Source organism: Phyllostomus hastatus, unplaced genomic scaffold (genome assembly GCF_019186645.2).
Source record: "Phyllostomus hastatus isolate PE091 unplaced genomic scaffold, TTU_PhHast_1.1 phas_scaffold_317, whole genome shotgun sequence".
Lineage (NCBI taxonomy): Eukaryota > Metazoa > Chordata > Mammalia > Chiroptera > Phyllostomidae > Phyllostomus > Phyllostomus hastatus.
Window position 1 is genome coordinate 19,033,148 of NW_025334023.1, and position 18,707 is coordinate 19,051,854.

General features: G+C 44.0%; 1 protein-coding gene across 1 annotated transcript in view; it reads left to right on the forward strand.

Moving 5' to 3' along the window:
- Positions 1-18,707, forward strand: part of FAT3 (FAT atypical cadherin 3) — a 637,939-nt gene that overhangs the window by 589,677 nt on the left and 29,555 nt on the right. The window contains exons 20-22 of the mRNA XM_045818135.1: positions 2,581-3,379; positions 13,559-13,693; positions 15,630-15,787. Coding sequence (XP_045674091.1) covers positions 2,581-3,379; positions 13,559-13,693; positions 15,630-15,787 — 1,092 coding nt within the window. The remainder of the gene's footprint in view (positions 1-2,580; positions 3,380-13,558; positions 13,694-15,629; positions 15,788-18,707) is intronic.

Below are 18,707 nucleotides of genomic sequence, written 5' to 3' on the forward strand. Positions count from 1 at the left end.
GCAATGGCCTCCCAAAATCCCTGCTCCCTCAAGGTCATTAGCTTGTGCATAGTGAAATGGGTCAAAGAGGCAGAAGTTGCAGATAAGGAAAGGGTGTGGGTAGGGACAAGAAATGACAGAGCACCAAAAAGTTCCTATCTATGAATTTTGCCAGTACCAAGAATTGGGTCCCATCAGTGACACTAAGTGACTATTTTTGTATACAATTGCCACAGAGGGAAATCTGAAGTCATTATTAATGGTGGTAATAATAACCATAATAAGTTTCATATTTGTATAGCATTTGATTGTGTATATTATTTCTTTTGATGAATTATGGCTTACTGTGCTTCATGAAACCTTCCAAATTAATGACTTTTGGCTCTGAGCACATCAGTGAATGCTTCAGTTGCCACCCATTCCTACAACAATATTATATAAATAATTTTATATTACAGTGTAGATGCTCAAGTGCACAGAGAGATTTCCAGTGCCTTCTCACAGAAACAGGTAGAGTTCATTCCCTGCCATTTCTGATTGTTACAGAGCAGATTCACATCTCAGACTCTGAAAATATGAGAGAAAGTTTCCTCCTCCCAGTTTCTTACAGTAAACAACCAAGTCCTGCATATTTGCCTTCCTAAGGTCCCTGTGTGCATCAGCTACACTCCCTGTGCCCCTGCCCACTGTACTCTACAAGGCCTCATCCCCATACCACCAAAGAGGCCTCGTGGGTGATTCCCCTGGCTTCAGCCTCATTCTCTTCTAATCCCTCCCTTATACCCCTTCAAAGTAATTATTCCACTATGATTACGTCATGCCCCTAAACCAGGGGTCCACACACTAAAGCCCCTAGACTACATCTTGACCTGTTTTTATAAATAAAGTTTTATTGGAACATAGCTTCGCCCATTTGTTTACATATGCTCTGTGGCTGCCTCCATGCTAGAATCCTAGCTGAGTAGTTGATAGAGATCATAAACCCTCAAGGCCTAAACTACTGTCTCTTACCTTGCCCTTCACAGAATATGTATGTCAACCCCTGTCCTAAACTAAAACCATCTGGGGCTTCCTAGTGCCTGAAAATGTGTGGCCTATGGGCTAAATGCTGGCCCAGACTCTTTCAGGTTCTGAACTCAGGGTCTTTAGGCAGACATGACTCTCCAGTCCTTCTCAGGCTAAAGCCCACTAGTCTATCACCTTACACTCAGCTGGTTCATGCCTTTCTGTCATCTTTCTGGCCTCTGGCTTTTGAGTGGGCAACCTTTGGTTTATAAAGTCCAAACTCATCACTGTCCTTTGAAACCTTCCACCATTTGACTTCCAGTTCAACCTAATTTGCTAAACATACCCCTTTCTATATGAATTTTCTCTGTTGGCCTCTCTGGTTCACATTGGCCATCAAATAAAGATGTATTGAAGGTAATAATAAAATTAACAGCAATAACATTAACTGTCAAGTACTAAGTATTTCTATGGGTCAGGCCTGTGCTAAGCACTTGCAATTACAGTGTCTTTTAGTCCTTGCTATACAAGAATCCTATGAAATAAATGCTGTTTTACTCATATTAATGATACAAGAATTGTAGCTCAGAGAGGATGAGTAACTTACTCAAAGCTGGACATGTAGTGACTGGCAGGACCAAGATTTGAAATCAAGTCTGTGGGGTGCCCAAGCCCCTGCTTGTATGCCGCCTTCCACATACAAGCACACACCTCCCCAGGTCCACTTCAGCCCTGCCTCCTCGGACATCTGCCCCAGGACCCAGCCCATGGGAGCCTGCCCTGCGCTGAAGCCCCACAGCACCAACTCTGTTCATGTGACGTGTACAGGTGCTCAGTCAACATCTGTTGTCAGAGTGGCTGTCCCATCGATTCTAATATAAAGAAGGAAGACAAAGAAGGTTTCATTCAGGCTACTGATTTTTTCCTTTAGTGCAACATTCTTTATTCTAAGCCTTAATTTTGTGTAATTTCCACTTAACATTGTTTCTTAAATGTGCAGAAAGGTGCCACCTGGTCCAACCAAGAGGAAAGAATCTGAAGAGAACAAAAATTTTTCTTCTGCCCTGGCCTGGTAGCTTAGTTGGTTAGAGCATCTTCCTGATGTATTAAGGTTTATATGTTCAATCCACGGTCAAGGCACATATAAGAATTAACCAATGAATGCATAAATAAGCAGAATAACAAATCAAGTCTCTCTCTCTCCACCCCCTTCCTCACTCTCTCTAGAATCAATAAATAAAAATTAGTTTTTATGTCCAAGAGGGAATGCCAGTGCTATGCCAAATTAAAACAAGGCCAGCCTGTTTCAGTCAGGCTGGATCTCATAGCACCGTCTAGCCACCATCACTGCTCACCCCCACTGGCTTTATTGTGTTGACACATGTTCTTGTCTATAACAAAGTATGCACATGGGGCCTGAAGGTGACAACTCACTCCTCTTAGATGCACATCTGCAGCATTTTTCAGACTAGTGGCAGGGAATGGAAGGGGAAGTGAATGTGGTAAAAGGAGAAGATATCTTCTGAGTTTTGTTGCTTTTTTAAATTATTATGATTTTTCTTAGTTCCTTGTCTTTCTCCCTCTTGATTATTTCAGGCAAAAGACTCAGGCAAACCCCAGCAAGTTTCTCACTCTTATATCCGCGTACGGGTCATTGAGGAAAGTATCCACAAGCCCACAGCCATTCCTCTGGAAATTTTCATCGTCACCATGGAAGATGACTTTCCTGGTGGAGTCATTGGGAAGATCCACGCCACAGATCAAGACATGTATGACGTGCTCACATTTGCCCTGAAATCGGAGCAGAAAAGCTTGTTCAAAGTTAACAGTCATGATGGGAAAATCATTGCCCTGGGAGGTCTGGACAGTGGCAAGTATGTCCTGAATGTGTCAGTGAGTGACGGTCGCTTCCAGGTCCCCATTGATGTGGTCGTGCACGTGGAGCAGCTGGTGCATGAGATGCTGCAGAACACCGTCACCATTCGCTTTGAGAACGTGTCCCCTGAGGACTTCGTGGGGCTGCACATGCATGGGTTCCGGCGCACCCTGAGGAATGTGGTCCTCACCCAGAAGCAGGACACCCTGCACATCATCAGCATCCAGCCCGTGGTGGGCACCAACCAGCTGGACATGCTGTTCGCAGTGGAGATGCACAGCAGTGAGTTCTACAAGCCGGCCTACCTGATTCAGAAGCTGTCCAATGCCAGGAGACATCTGGAGAATGTCATGCGCATCTCAGCCATCCTGGAGAAGAACTGCTCAGGGCTGGACTGTCAGGAGCAGCACTGTGAGCAGGGCCTGTCACTGGATTCCCACGCACTCATGACCTACAGCACGGCTCGCATCAGCTTTGTGTGTCCACGTTTCTACAGGAATGTGCGCTGCACCTGTAACGGTGAGTGTGGTGTATGTAGAGTGCCCTCCCACCTCACCACCTTAGATTTGAGTAGACTGGGTTACCATTCCTGGTAAGTGTGCACTTTCCCATTCACTCACTCCACAAAATATTTACTGACTACCTACTATGTTCCTAGCAACCATGAGAGATTCAGGAGTTATGGGGGTAACAAGATAAGCTCAGCCCCACTCCAGGGACAAAAAATCTAGCTTGAGTACATGCAATAAGTATTGTTAGGGCAAGTACCAGGTCCTTTCAGAGGACCCAATCCAGAGGGAAGGTTTCCTACAAGGAGTATCTCTAGGCTGAGATAAAGCATAAGTAGGAATTAGAGATGTGAAGACAGGTAGGGGAAAGAGAGCATTCTAGGTGGACGGGTACTTGGTATGAAGAAGGCTTAAGGGCAAGAAAGGAACCTGCACTGAAGGGATTGAAAGACATTTCCTGTCACTGGAAGCAGCCAGGAGTGATGACAAATGAGACTTGTAAGCAAGCCCAGGACCACACAAGGGTTAGCCAGGATGAAGATCTTAGGGCTATGGGAACCATTGGCTGAGTTGAGGTGAAGAAGTCACAGGATCAGCTCCATCTTTCCCAAAGAGCATGCTGGCTGCAGAAGGGGATGGATTAGACTGGGCCAGGACAGAAGCAGGGAAACAAGTTAGGAAGCTATTGCAGAGGGCAAGTCAGTTAGATTTGCTTCAGTGAAAAACAAGGGCCGGATGTCCAGGAGCACAGTCAGGGGATGGATTTAGCCCTCAGAGCAGCAGAGATAGAATGCTTTGTGTTTGTTGATGTAACTAGAGTCACTAAACCTTGACCTTTCCTGGTCAGAGGCCATAACTGCACAGAGTAACATGCCCACAGTGGTCAGCAAGAAGCATTGCTCCCTCTCTCTTTTCTTCTCTCTGACATGTGGAGCCATAAATTCACTGCTCTCTTCTAAGAAAATTGCACCCAGAATACTTCTAGCCAGTGTGAACTTGACCCAAAGGGACTGTAGCCAGAAGAAAGGGCATTTGTAAAACATCCCCTTAGGTAATTAGGGACAGACAGGGCCCCTGGCCTCTTCCCTTGTAGGAAGTTCCCGGTTGCAGTTTGGAAAATAAGCTCATCAGAGAAAGACCACAGAGATCATGGCTCCCTTTAAGAGGCATTTTGACAGCCTCCAAGCATCTCGGAAGAGTTCTAGCCACTTATCCTGCAGTACCCACTGAATTCTGTTTGTGTTTTCATCAGGTACAGGCAGTGATGTGTGACCTGTTGAATATGTAAATTAGTTCCAAAATAACTCAAAGCATGCATGCTAGGTGCAATGCCTTTCTGGAAGATGCCACCAACATGCAGGATTTATGAATGCCAGCTGTCCAGGTCACACCTAGATTTCTCCTGTAGGCAAACTGATTTATACGCCAAAGCTCTGCTGGGGCTTTGGTGCAGAGATTCACAGCAGGGCTCAAAAGGCATTCACCACATGACAGGGCAGACCTATCAAGAGAAACTGAAGCAGCTAATTAGTCCTTTTCCTCTGAAAACTTTTTTTCATTCAGCCAAAATCTGTGGAGGCAGTAATGTCCTAGGCACTGAAGATTCAAAGTAAAAGAAATGCACAGTCCCTGCCCTCAGAAGTTGGCTATTGTGAAGTCAGGTTACAAATACCTGTTAGCAATAAACATGTTCTGATAAATGCTAGGGCATACAAAGGGCAACTCTCGGTTGTGGGCAGAGGAAAGCTTTCTGTGGCATTTGGGTACCAGAGATCACCGAGGTTCTGGGCCTTGAGGGATGAGTATGAGTTCATTGAGAAAAGACAGGTCAGGGGAAGAATTGGCAGAATTTCTTTACAGGAGGGCTGTAGAGGGGTTGGATTTTGTTGGCGAGAGGGGGTCTCACTCTGCATTTTACATGAGACACTAATGTTTTAAATGCGGTAGGTTTCAAGGGGGTGTCCTTGCCCAGGACTCCTGTCCTCTGGTCCTCACAGATCCCTCTACTCCCAGGAAATGCAGAATGCTGAGTTGTTTTGTGGTTCAGCCACCAGATAGCCCAAGAGGAAGCTTTGGTTTGAAAAGCAAACATTTCTTCAGTGGGAGCTCTGTGCAGACTAGGGTCCACCTTAGAGACTCTTCTCACCTTCAAGTCACTCTTACAATTAAGCTATAAAATAAAACACTGGATTTTAATGGTGAAAGGAGCCCAAAAGGTCATCTGGCCCAGTCTTGTCTCAGCAGGTGATATATGAGAAATTCCATTTTATAAATGTGATAGATCTGTGCCTTGCCCAGGGCCATGCAGCTGGTGAGAATGGCATGCTGATTCAATAAAGGTAATTTAGATCCTCTATTGTATTATCTGCATGTTAAGAACCGAGACTTCCATTTTTATGTGAGTCATAACCCCAGTGCTACATACTCTGTGGGAATACTCAAATACCCCATTTTTCCCAACAGACTGATCTCCAGACTCACCATAACCATCTCCGGATGGCAGAGGGTCTCTCAGACCGCAGTGTGCATGGGGCTTCCTAGAAATGCTCATTGCTGAGCCCCACACACATATATAATGGGAGGTTCTGGGTGGAGCCTCGGATCTGTACACATAGCCTGGGTGATTCTAATGCTAGTGGTCAGAAAATCAAACTTTGAGAAATCTAACAGCAAGATAAAGCAGAAAAAAATTTCCTCCAGGTTCAGGGGGCAAGCTTTTAGATATAATAGTAAAAGCTCTCTCACTTCTTATAAAGTGTCCTCTCAAATAAATACAACAAAGAGCTATTAAGGGAAGCATTAGGCATTTTAGGCATCTTCTCATTTATTGGAAAGGAGATTTAACTGAATTCAGGAAATGTCTCCCTCAACACACACAAATACACTCTCAGCTAGTATCGGTTTGCCCTGGAAGATTGGCAAATTCATTCAATGGACTTTCCCACAATGTGGTAGAACAATTAGAATGATAAGGGCTGTATAGTAATATTTGTACAAATTTGGCCTCAATAATTAACCCCCTCCTAACTTCTTTTTCTCACGCAGACTTTTTTGGGCCCAATTAACATCATTAGCCTCTTGAACCAAAATGCCAAGTTGCTCTGAAAAAAATTAGAGCAAACTTTAATTTTAGTGCCAAATTGTTTTGTTAAATTCCAGCCACCATCAAGCATCACATCTGAACAGAAGTTCAAGAGATACAAAGTTCTGATGTCATGAGATTGAGCCTGGTTAACTTCAGATGTTAGGTGAACATGGGCACTTGGCTGAGGAAACCTGACACTGACCTAAGGCTGTGACAGACACCCTTGAGCCCCCACAGGGGCAGCAAGTGGACAGAGCACCAGGAGCAGTCCATGGGGCTCAGCTGATTGTCTATTTTGGAGATTTTTCTTAAGTCTGATACAAAATAATATAAGAAAAGAGACATTTGTCCAGGAGAATGAATACACTGTGAGGCTATCAGAGTTTAAGAGCAGTGCGTTTATGACTGACGGTAGAAGTAGAAGCCCAATTTGCCAATTCCTGGTTTGTACATGGAACACAGAATGGAGCCCAGAGTGCCACACAAGTGGATGGAGTGTTTGGGTGAAGTTCCACCCCAGGTCGAGGTGACACCACAGCAGCCACGCCTTCACCGTGGGCTATGGCACTGTCACAAAGGTTTGCCTGGGCAGGTAGGGGGAGCACTGAAGCCCATCGCTGAGGGTCTGAAAAGGTGCCTGGAATTAGACAGGATATGGAAAGGCAGGGCTCCTGGCAAAGAAGCCTTAGAGCAAAAGAATGGAGGTGAGAAATGGTACAATTCAGTGCACAGGTGCAGGCAGGGACAGACATGACAACTAACATTTATTGAGCCATGACCAGTTACCATCCTGTTTTTTAAAAATACCCATATGTAGTTGCACTTAACCCTTAGGATAACCCTAAAGGGCATGTGTCATCAACTTTCTTCAAAAACATAAGAAACTAAAACTCAGAAATATCAAGGTTACAGAGCTGGTAAACGCCTGGCAGTCTTACCCACTCTACCACACTACCTCTGCACAGACTTGGGAAGAGCCTGAAAGTCACCTACTGTAGACATCCTGTCTGCATTACTCCTGGCACAGTGGTTCATCCAGCATCTGCACACTCTGCCAGGCACTCACTGCCTCACAAGATGGACCTGAGACACCTTCTCCCTGACAGAGCACCAAAGTCCACCTCTGTAATGTCACCCAGTGCCATCCTTTACAGCCAGGCAGAACCTGGCCTGTCTGACTCCTCCTCTATAAGCTGCCATCCAGATATCTAAAGGGTAGTTACTTTGAGCTCTTGAATTAGCTTTTCCTAGACAAACAGCAGAAGTTCCTTAAACCAATAGGAGCTATAAAGAGTTGGAGGTGGGGCACAGAGGAGACATAAAGGGGGTGCCCACAGTCCTAATTAGAGGAGTCCACAAAAGGCATTGGAAGCAATACAGCTGATCTATTGGGTCTTTGCCAGGCAGGGAATACAGTTTAAGGAGAAGTGGAGAGAAGGTCCAGGGATTTGAGCACCCTTTCATTTGCTCGTTCACTCTGCCTAGAATGAATATTATGCCAGATCCTGGTTAGGGTCATGGAGCAATACAACGGTGAGTGAGACAGACATGTTCCCCACCCTTATGGAGCATGACCCAGCGGTGGGCCGACCACAAGGAGCTCAGCTGGGCTGGTGGTGAGGAGCCAGGACAGTCCTGGGAGGGACATGACAGGACAGGTAAACAGCCTGTGACAGATAGACAGCCATGGTAATGTGCTTCTAATAAGCACAATAAAGTAAAGTGAAATGGTGGAGGCTTCTGTGAGGCAGTAAGATACTTAAAAGTTAGCTTTGATGTTTTTTTAAAACGCAGAGAAAAATCTCTCATGTGCACTTGGGCTGGGGATTGTTAATGCTAATTCTTGGAGGATAGCCAGCAGACCCAATCCCAGCCGTTTCAAATAGCCTCCACTATTGTCTCTGAATCTTCACCAGGTTTCTCCTGTGAACTAGAAGGTGTCCATTTTTCATTCATAACATATATGTCTCTGCAGGTCCCTCATCTTCAGCACATGAGTCTGCAAGTGCCAGGAGAGGTTGGAGGTGTCTAACCCAGTAGTGATGCAGCTTCTCAGTGTGCAGATATCCCCTCACATACTGAGCTCACACACAAGTGCCCCAGAGAGGTTGTTGTTAATGAAACTACACTTAGCCTTTAGCAAAATAATCCAGAAAATAGGACTGAGCCAAGAAAATACCATCACAGATGATTCTGTGCTTCTGGGAGAACCACAAGAGACCATTTCAAAGCCAAGAGACCTTAGGAGAAGGTGTTTTAAAATTTCATGCAGGCCAGGAATTGAGGGGGAAGATTATTGACTTCTGTGGCATTTGCCAAGACATAACACCTTGGCAAAGCATGTGGAATTCAAGGTGTTTACCATTTAGTTATTGGATTCTCAGTATATTGTTAACCATTAGTTATTGGACTCTCAGTATAATTAGGCAGACATATAAATCAAGAGTTTGAATCAGCTCATAGTGGTAGCTATAATAATCACAGCTAGATATTGATGTGTTAGCTAAAGGCATTGAGTTAATCCTGGGGGCTGTGGGAATCCTGGCGAGAGGAAGAGAGGAGAGTCATTATCTATGGTAGGGAGAACCTTCTAAAGCCTCGAGAGGATTACCTTTTTTCCTCCCTGCAGTTTGCAAAGCTCTGAAGCTTCTGCTGAAGTGAATTGTACGCTGTTAACTCTGTAGAGAATGACCTAAATTTCCATCTGAGCCAAACTTCAGAAGGTGGGAAACCTTCTTTTGGAGAATGGCTGCATTGCGTAGACATTTCTCCTCATGGACAGACCGCAGAAGAGCTACAGAGTGGGAAAAGGGGTCCCAGGGCTGCATGTGGCTTGTGACACTGCTTAGTAAAAAGCTTCAGGTCTTATTTTGTGCCTCTCATTCACTCAGTATTTCATAATGACTATCAATTTACAGGTCATGAATTGGACCCAAAAAAGACAGCAAGAAAAAGATTACACTGGAGTTCAGGTCTCTGCCCTGTTGCTGAGTCAGCTAGTATCCCCACTTTGGGGACCTTGTAGCGATTTGTTTCTACTATAAGTGTTTTTTTTCTTTGCAAGTTGTTTTCACATGCATTAGCCCATTTAATTCTTATAGCCCTATGAAGAATCATTATCCTCACTTGTCAGAAAAAGTAATTGAGACCCAGAGACTTTTTCAGAGTCACATAGTAAATAAATTGAATAAGTAGTCGGGGCCAAAATCCAGGTCTGCTGTTCGTCAACGCAGCACCATTTTCTATTACACTGCCCTGCCTTCCAGAGGGGACCCGGGAATGGGGAACAGCGCCTTCTCCGCCTGCTTTATGTTCTGACAGTTGCTAAAAATGCCTGCTCCTTCTGTCCTGCCCTGACCTACAACAAATGGCGTCAGCTGGTTTGATGAAGTGGGACCTTTCTGCCTTCATGCTCATCCTGGCAGCAGATTGATGGGTGCCTGGAGATGCTGAGCATGGAGGTCTAGAGCTCCCACCCCACAAGCTGTCACTGATCACAGCACAAGCTAATTAAACCTGGATTATTTAATGATAGTTAATAAGATGACTTCCTCCCAGAAGCCAACAGGAGCGGATGCTGTTGTCTCTTCACTGTTACTCGAAAGCTGGTGAGGCACTTTCTGCCACCAAAGACAGGATCTGGAAGGCTCTCTGCAGTGGAAGGTGTGCACACTTACCTGAAAGGGAGTGACGTAAACATGATTTCTAAAAACAAGGGGACCCTTCAGCAAGCCATTACAAGTACACAGGATTTTGTGTTGCCAGAGAAGTTAAGCCTTTGGCTGAAAAGATGGTCATTTTCCCCAGGAGTGTGTCTCCAGGACCCAGACCTGGACACATCTGAGGTTGAGGGACACGTGGCATTGTGCAGGGCTGGCATTCAAAGATCAAGTCCTTCTGACAGCACCTGTTTCAGAAAGAACCTCATTTCTTGTCTCAGTGCATAGGGAAGGAAAAACAAAAATACAGCATTTGGGGAGGATTTAGTTTGGGAAACCTGTTTGTCAGTAACCAGAAGTCTTGTTCTACTCAGAACAGACTGCACTTCAGGCTCATGCTCACCCCTGCCCCATCCAGGAAGGCCCTTACGCTTACACAGACCTCCAGGCTCACACCTGCCTTCACGCTTCCTTGAACCACAGGAGAGTGGGCTGTGAGCAGAGCAAACTGACAGCTATGCCTGGAAACCAAGTGCCTTGGCTCCCCCCATCTCAGCCAGGACTGGGGACAGAACCTGAGGATTTTTAAAGCATCAAGAGAAATATCACTCGCCAAGAACTGACCTCTTTACCTTAAAAAAACCCTATTTCTTTTAAAAAAGAAAGAAAAATGACTTATCAGAGTCAATTGCTAAAATAAATAGAAATAGACAGTATTATATGTCTAACATTTATCTTAGAATGCATGTCAAAATATTTGTATTGATATATTTTTATGTATCCTCCAGCTAGAAATTTCACAATAGTGATTGGTTCTAACATAATTCATTAATTTGCTGCATTTAATTATATGGATTCTGTAGTCATGACATCAGGAAAAAAAGATGAAAAAGAACTATGAGTTTGAACTTCACTTGTGGGTCTAGGTGGTCTCGTGATTTTACCCAGTGTAAGGGATGTGGGTGGTTAAGGGAAAAGCCTGTGCTAACCACCAGGGCAGGACTGGTGGTAAAAGAAAAGGCCAAAACATGTGAATAAAAGAGAGAGTGCCCAAGTGTATATTTATTTTGAAATACAGTGTTTAGTTTTTATTATATACACTTATAACAATTTTTTAAAAAGTGACCATATTCCTATAGGAGAAATAGCTTTGCTATTGTGGGTCTGAAATTATCTAGCCCAGACATGGTGGCTTTTTAACTGGATTTTGACGATGCAAAGTTTCTTTGCACTGTAGCCATCGAGTTAGAGCAGAAAAAATTATTGAACAGATAAGCTGTATCTCAGAAATGTAGACGTTTGTGGAAAGGACATCCTTAGGGTGGCTAAAATAGGACGTGGAAAGGGGCATGTCCCTGGAATGGGACACACCCAGCAACTGGTTTCTTCAAGACCTGAATTACAGTTTCTGTGTCTAACTGGAAGGGAATGTCCAGATAATCCACAGTTAAAAGTGATGCATTTGTTATTTATTCAAGCACATTGCCGTCTCCGTGTGATGGAAGTTAGCATTGGGTTCCATCTGCATTTTTTAAGCACATACTAACTAGTCAGCCTTCAGGAGCAACCTAGAAGTGTGCAGGCTGTCAGAAACTGAAAGGAGGCCACTGGTGGAGACAGCAACGAGCCAGTTGTGGGAGTTGTGATCTTTCCATGAATAAATACAAACAGAAGAATGCAGTTAAACCACCAACTATGGTTGGTTCGTGCCCACATCCATTCTCTCATCCTTCAAGCCCGTTTAAAATGCCCCTTTCCTATGCAAGACTTCTGACATTCTCCCATGAAACACAATTTTTCTTTCTCTGGTGCTTCCGTTGCACTCACATATCTCTACAAAAGCAGTTTCCTTACCCTGATGTAGTAGTGTGGGCACGCACTGTTGCCTGCGGGGAGGACGAGGCAGGATCATTTCCTTCCATCTTTACAGAACAGGCCTATCACTTCACTGGTCCTGAAAAATTATTTGTTGAGTGAATGCACCAAGAGTTAATTTAAAACGGGTTATGAAAAAAGCCCCTTGAAACAGATCATAAGGTGGTTGAACAGCTCTTTTTTTTTTAAGTTCCATAAACATTGATAAATACATGGCCGGAATAAAGATTTCTTGGAACAAAAATGGTAAGATGTATTTTAGGACAATTACGCATTTTTAGAACCATTTGTAGAGATCATTCTAAACTTTCAGTTAAAAATCCCTTCATCTTTGAAGACTTTATAAGCTGGACCATTGCCAAGAGTATCATTTTTGGCCAAACTCTAAACCAGTGGAAAATAAGATTTATGAATTCTGAGTTTGCTGCTGCTACTTGTACTGCGCCTTTCAAGGACTACAGTTTTTAAAATGTTTATGTGTTGTTAGCATTAAGCTTTGGCTCACTCCTGGACAAAGAAATGCCTGCACGATGGGACCACATGCTTACCAGTGAGGAAGTGGCTCAGATGGAAGGGAATGTGGGAACAGCCCAGGTCTCACTAGGAAGAGAAGCTGCTGATGTCCAGCCTTGTTCTGGATTCCCAAGAAGGGGTGCTCCTGAAGGCCACTGCTAACCTAGTTGTGGGTTATTTTTAATGTCTCCTGTTCTGTAGTCCTTTTACCACTTAAACTCTCACCAGCTTGAAAGTGGCCTAATTACGTCTGAAGTACCGAGGGCCTGTGTGAAAAGAGCACTTCCATCAGTGGGCCCATGTGTGCTACCACCCCAGTTCCAAAATGACTCACTTGGGGCCTGCATTCTGCCTTCATCAGTTAATCTGCTTCCGAGGGTTTCCTCTGAGAGGGATTAACCTTTCATCTCACTGTGCTGTGGACATCGAACAAGTAGAAAGGAAGTCTTCCTTTGCCAAGGATAATTCTATTTCTGATAGCTGGTAGGGCACATTTACAGCTAATCGATACAATGCTGTTGTAGCAGAAGGGATTAGGAAACAATGAGAGTTGTGCTTTCGCAATTTAGAATTAGTTTTATGATACTTTTCCCCTTCTGAGAACAACAGCTGACATTTTCTGATGTCTACTAGTTTTCCAGGGCAAGAAAGGGGTATGGAAAAAAAATCTCAACTCAAGTGATTCATTTAAATGGCCACCGGTATGGAGGAACCCCACTCCAAGAAACACTACCAGAGCTTGTGTAGAGCGATTTTTTTTCTGCTGGAGCTGGACCACTCACAACCTTAGCATATTTTAGCCTCGAAGGAAGAGCCCCATTTACTCTTTGCACCCAAACGAGTTGAGTCTGGCGACGAGCTTTTGGCAGACGCAGGAGTGTTTCATGGGCACCCACACCAGATGAAGCCCGTTCAGGTGCTCGCTCCTGCTTCTGGGCAGTCTCTTTGTCTCTCAGCTCCGAGCCTATAGAATCAAGCTCTTGAACCACTCCTGCGCTTCCTGGAGTGCGGGGTGATTCCCTTTATATTGATTATGCATATTCTCCCTTTGTCACAGGAGGGCTGTGCCCGGGGTCCAACGATCCTTGTGTGGAGAAGCCGTGTCCAGGGGACATGCAGTGTGTTGGTTATGAAGCCAGCAGGAGACCATTCCTCTGCCAGTGTCCACCGGGGAAGCTCGGAGAGTGCTCAGGTGAAGAGTGGGTTGGAATGATGAGGGTCTAAATTCATGTCCCTGAAGCACTTGCCTTTGAGTAAATTACACTTGCTCTAGCCCTTCCAGAAGACATGTCTGTCTGCATGCAACATTGTCCTTCAGAATGAACCATAGCTGATATCCACCCTCCAAGGTACTTGGCATTTATTGCAGCTGCAGCCTGTGCTAAGGATACATGCAGTGACTGTGGACTCCTGATACAACAGGGAGACCACACGTGTGTTTTCAGTCATGTCATGTGGATGAGGATGTGAAATTATGGAACATAGAAGGCTGCTGGTGAGGCAGAGGAATTGGAATATCTGTGGCATGACCTTTGATGTTCGGAGGGCTGCCCAAGCCCATAGCCCCCAAACAGAGACCAACAGAAGGGAGAGCTGAGCCAGTACAGTTGGCCTTCCATGGGGTGAGCCCAGGCTGGAGCACCGAGTAAGCAGACTCTCTGCTGGAGATATCTTGCTAACTGCATGTTCCCCAAATGGTGTGTGCTCGCTCACTGCTGTGTCAAGAAAGAAAAGAAAAAAGAAAGAAAGAAAGAAAGAAAGAAAGAAAGAAAGAAAGAAAGAAAGGAAGGAAGGAAGGAAGGAAGGAAGGAAGGAAGGAAGGAAGGAAGGAAATCAGTACTTGTGTTATTTCAATCCAAATGATCCTCTGTTTCTGATCTTCACTCAGTTTCTGTACTTCATTTGATTTATGTATTCTCTATGACTTTTTTCTTTTTAAAGAGGATATTGTTCATTTCTGGTACTAATGGAACCCTCTTTTTGGTAGAAGATACATGTAAAATATAGGTACACTGATACCCATTTTGGAACCCAAGAACGATTTGAGCAATGATTAGTCATTATAGTGGAAATAACAAAATGATCCTGACTAGTGTGTGCAAGGCACCTTGCTGAACATTGGGTTCTAGAAATTCAGCCTTTGCAAAGAGCAGCACTGTTCTGGAAAATAAGAGCCGAAGCTCTTTCATGGTTGATTTCAAGAATGGAGCTGCCCATTAAGCGAAGGGATCACCAGTGTATTTGCTTCTGAAGTCATCTAAGGCTTAGACTTGAAAGACAGTTATGCTGCCCCCACCCCAACTCACACACTGTGCACGTAGCAGGTGGGTGTGCAGGGTGACAATAGAGCCAGCCTCCTAACTTCAGAAGTCTCTTTCTGCCCATCTCCCTTCTCCTTTCTATATAGGAAACTTTTGATTCTCCACAATTATCGTCCATTTGGTATATTTCCAAACTTTCCACCTTTCACCCAGCAAGAGAGCTTTTCAACCATTACTTTGCTTGTTAAAACATAAATTTGGAGACAGTAAAAAGAGAGGGAGATGCAAGGAGGGATAAAAATTCTGGGAAGAGAAGCCTTGAAATTAATGGTCAGAGGATAGAATTGTGGCTGCACAAGACATGAACTTCCTTCGCATCAGTTGCCTCTGTTAGCATCAGTGCAAATGTCCCGACTTGGCTACTTGGCCTTAGGATAGATAGGTGGGGGATGGTGATATCCTTTGAAATGGCCATGACTTTCCTTTTCTCCACTGAAGTGCCTGAGTGACAGTGACGGGGGCAGGTGTGATGGGTTGTCCTTTAATAGAGCTAATTTTAGAAAGTGGGAATTGGGAATTTAGTGACACTAAGGACATTCAGGTTATAGAATTGACCAAGCTGCTCTTGTCATTAGGCAAGCAAGATTTTCCGGCACCTGACTAGTTAATAGTTTTTTTCCCTTTGAAATTAGAGTGGGACCTGAAATGGAGAATCAGTTTTTAATCAAAAATGGTTTCTCCTCAATGCCTTCATTGACTTCCCATGGTCTTTAATTAACTTGCCTGTTAGTTGTTGGGTGATTTCGTGTGTCCCTGCTCATTTCTGGAAGTTAAAAGCATATGTGTCTTGCCGTTATGTCTTTTCAGGGCACACTTCTCTCAGCTTTGCTGGAAACAGTTATATCAAATACCGACTTTCGGAAAATAGTGAAGAAGAGGACTTCAAGCTAGCTCTGCGTTTGCGAACACTGCAAAGCAATGGGATTATAATGTACACCAGAGCAAATCCCTGCATAATTCTGAAGGTAATTAAAATGGATTATCTTGTCCTGCAGTCAGTTCTCATCTTAGTATTTTGGCTCTTGGTTGGGGGCTGCTGAAATCACTTTGTCTTTTAAAGTCAGAAGACCAGAAGCAGACTTTAGGGCAAAGGGAACAGCAGCCTAACTGGGAAGTGTGCCAAAACCCTGTCTCCTTTTGCACATTCAGTCTCACAACTGGCTGTTGGCAGATCGGGGCATCTCTCTCTAGAGTGGGTTCAAGGGCCAGCCTCCTTTAAGCTATAATCACTCAACAGTTCATTAGAACGTATCTTCTAATCAATTCCACGGCAAGGCTAGTCCTTTAAAAAAATTGGCTGTGTGCCCTTCTATTTCCACTGACCTCTGAAAGCAACTTCTGTTCTTGCTCAGGTTGAAGTCAGAGATCTGAGGCATAGAAGATTCCATATGTGTCACCGTGACACAAGTAGCCCAGTTTTGAAAATAATTCCCAGCCTCAGGAACCCTCCACAGGCAGCCAGATTTCCTTTAGAGCAAGTCTGGCATTTGTATTCAGCTCAGAGATTCTGGTGCCTTCATGAAAACAGCAACAGCAGTAATACTGGAAGCTTTACATGCATCATTTGATTTTTATTATAGAATTAATATAATAGATATGTTGTATGTGATCACCCCATTTAATAGAGAAGCTAGGGGCTCAGAGAGGTTGAGTAATCTCCCTAAGGTGTACAGCTCAAAAGTGGCAAGACCAGGACCTGAACTCCAGCTTCCCTCACTCCAGGCTCTTTATCCTCAAGCTCTCCCAGCTCTCAGTGTGGCCACTGCAACTCATTGTATCAAAACTCACATTCTGGGTGTCTGTGGGACAGATCAAGCCCTCCAATATTGTTAGGAGAAGGAATAAGAAGGAGGGAGACATGCTTAATCTGATGCTGTTCTTGCCAGGGCTCCATGCCAGCCCATTGTAAGTGCATTTGGAGATAAACGGAGACTGTCCAGCAGGAAATGTTAAGTGGAAATGGCTGGCAATGTTTCTTTCCTAGGATTCTATCACCAGGTTCAACCAGAATCATGGTGGACCTTTCTAGCTCCTGTCCTTTGATTGTTTGATAGGTCACATACAAGTCAATTAGGTGTCCAGACTTTAATTCCAGAGGGAGAGAAATGAACGCCAGTGGCTTCCCCTGTGACATAGGCTTTTACTCGCCCACTCTGGTATTGTCAGGTATTACCTGGTGGCCAAGAGGGAGTGATCAGGGAGTTGCGGTTTAAAGGTTGGCTACTTTTGTGGGGACTCTCCCACTCTCCTTGTTCATTCAAGTCATAGAATTTCAGCTCTGGAAAGGACAGTGGTGTTTTTAAATTTTTTATTTATTGATTTTAGAGAGAGGAAAGGTGGGAGAGAGAAACATTAATTTGTTGTTCCACTTATTTATGTATTCACTGGATGATTTTTATATGTGCCCTGACTGGGGATCTAAAGTAGTGTTTTCAAAAGACTCACTCTGGAGGTGCAATTTTAGAGAACAATTAATTCAAATCAAATATTCATGGTGTAAGGAAAAAAGTTCAAAGACCTAAGCCTTGTCTCTATTCTCTCCTGGCCCCAAGGCCTCCTGCCTTCAGTCAGCAGATCACTTTCTAAACAGCCCTGAGAGGTGGGGGTTGGCATAATTGCCTGGAAAAAATCTCTGCTTTTTCGGAGCTACCAGCTCCTAGGGGTTCGGCTTGGGTGTGACTGATCTCCCTCTTACCTCCTTCAAAAGAGCTGGTGGTCACAGAGCATCTTTCTGAGGAAATACTCTCTATTAGCAAATCTCTTATGTTGTGTTAAATTTGAGAAGAAAAAGAAAATATTGGACCTGGATGGCTTGACTCTAAAATAGAGCTTGTCATTTGACACCTCACTGGCAAATGTCTAAAATGTTTAGATCCCCGAGGATGGAAAAGAAGAATTAAAGCTTTTAGGCAGCTCCAGCTCCTAAAATGGATTGTATTTCATGAAACAGGAGTGTTTCTGAAGTTGTATAAATCGATTCTCTATAAATGGATTTCTAATAAACTAGGAACAGTTACTGTTTGAAGGGATTCTCCCATTAATCCCTTTGTGGTGTGAATAATCACCCCCAATCTGTCTGTTTTCTGAGTTTGCTTTTCATATGTTGGGTTTGCCCAAAGCAGGACACAGCTGTGCTGACCTATTGCAGATATTCTCCTGCAGTCGCCAGGAACGTCCACTTAGGGGATTTGAATCTGTTTGCTTAAGATTTTTTAGCCTTGTGCAAGGTTTAATTTCATTGGCTTTAGGTACAGTATGTGGTTTATACTTTGGTTCAATGACTATGCGGAAATGCATTGTTTAAATTGCACTCTTGGTTGTTTATATTTTCCCAGTTAGAATGCATTCTCTAAAAAGTACTTAAAACAATCAGTGGGGTGGAGGGCACCCCTTGAAGACAGCTAAAGAACTGCATGGAAAACTCAAGAACTGAAAATGCTCATGGGTAGGGAGCACTGCTATCTCTAAGCAGCAGTGAAGGTGCTCACTCATCTGTCTACCATTGACACCCTGTTTCCTTCCAAAAGAGACTCCAGGCTTACCATGAACATCTAAATGCAATAAAATAAAAGTACCATTAAGATAAAAACAAAATATTAAGAGCCAACCAGTGAAGGGCAGAATATCATCATTAAACATCTAGACCCAGGCTTTCTATTTCAGTTGAACACAAACCATAACTCTGAGTTTCCTGGCAGCCAAAGCAAGAATGAAAAGTGTAGGACTGGTCCTGTGGCTGTCCTTGAACCTATAGTGAAAACATGTCAGACCACCAGGAGAAATTTGCCAGACACAAGTAACTTTTTCCCTATGCCAGTCTTTTAGGTCCAGTACTATGGCAAAAGCGCCCATCCTTGGTTATTACTCTAGAAATATCACATATTT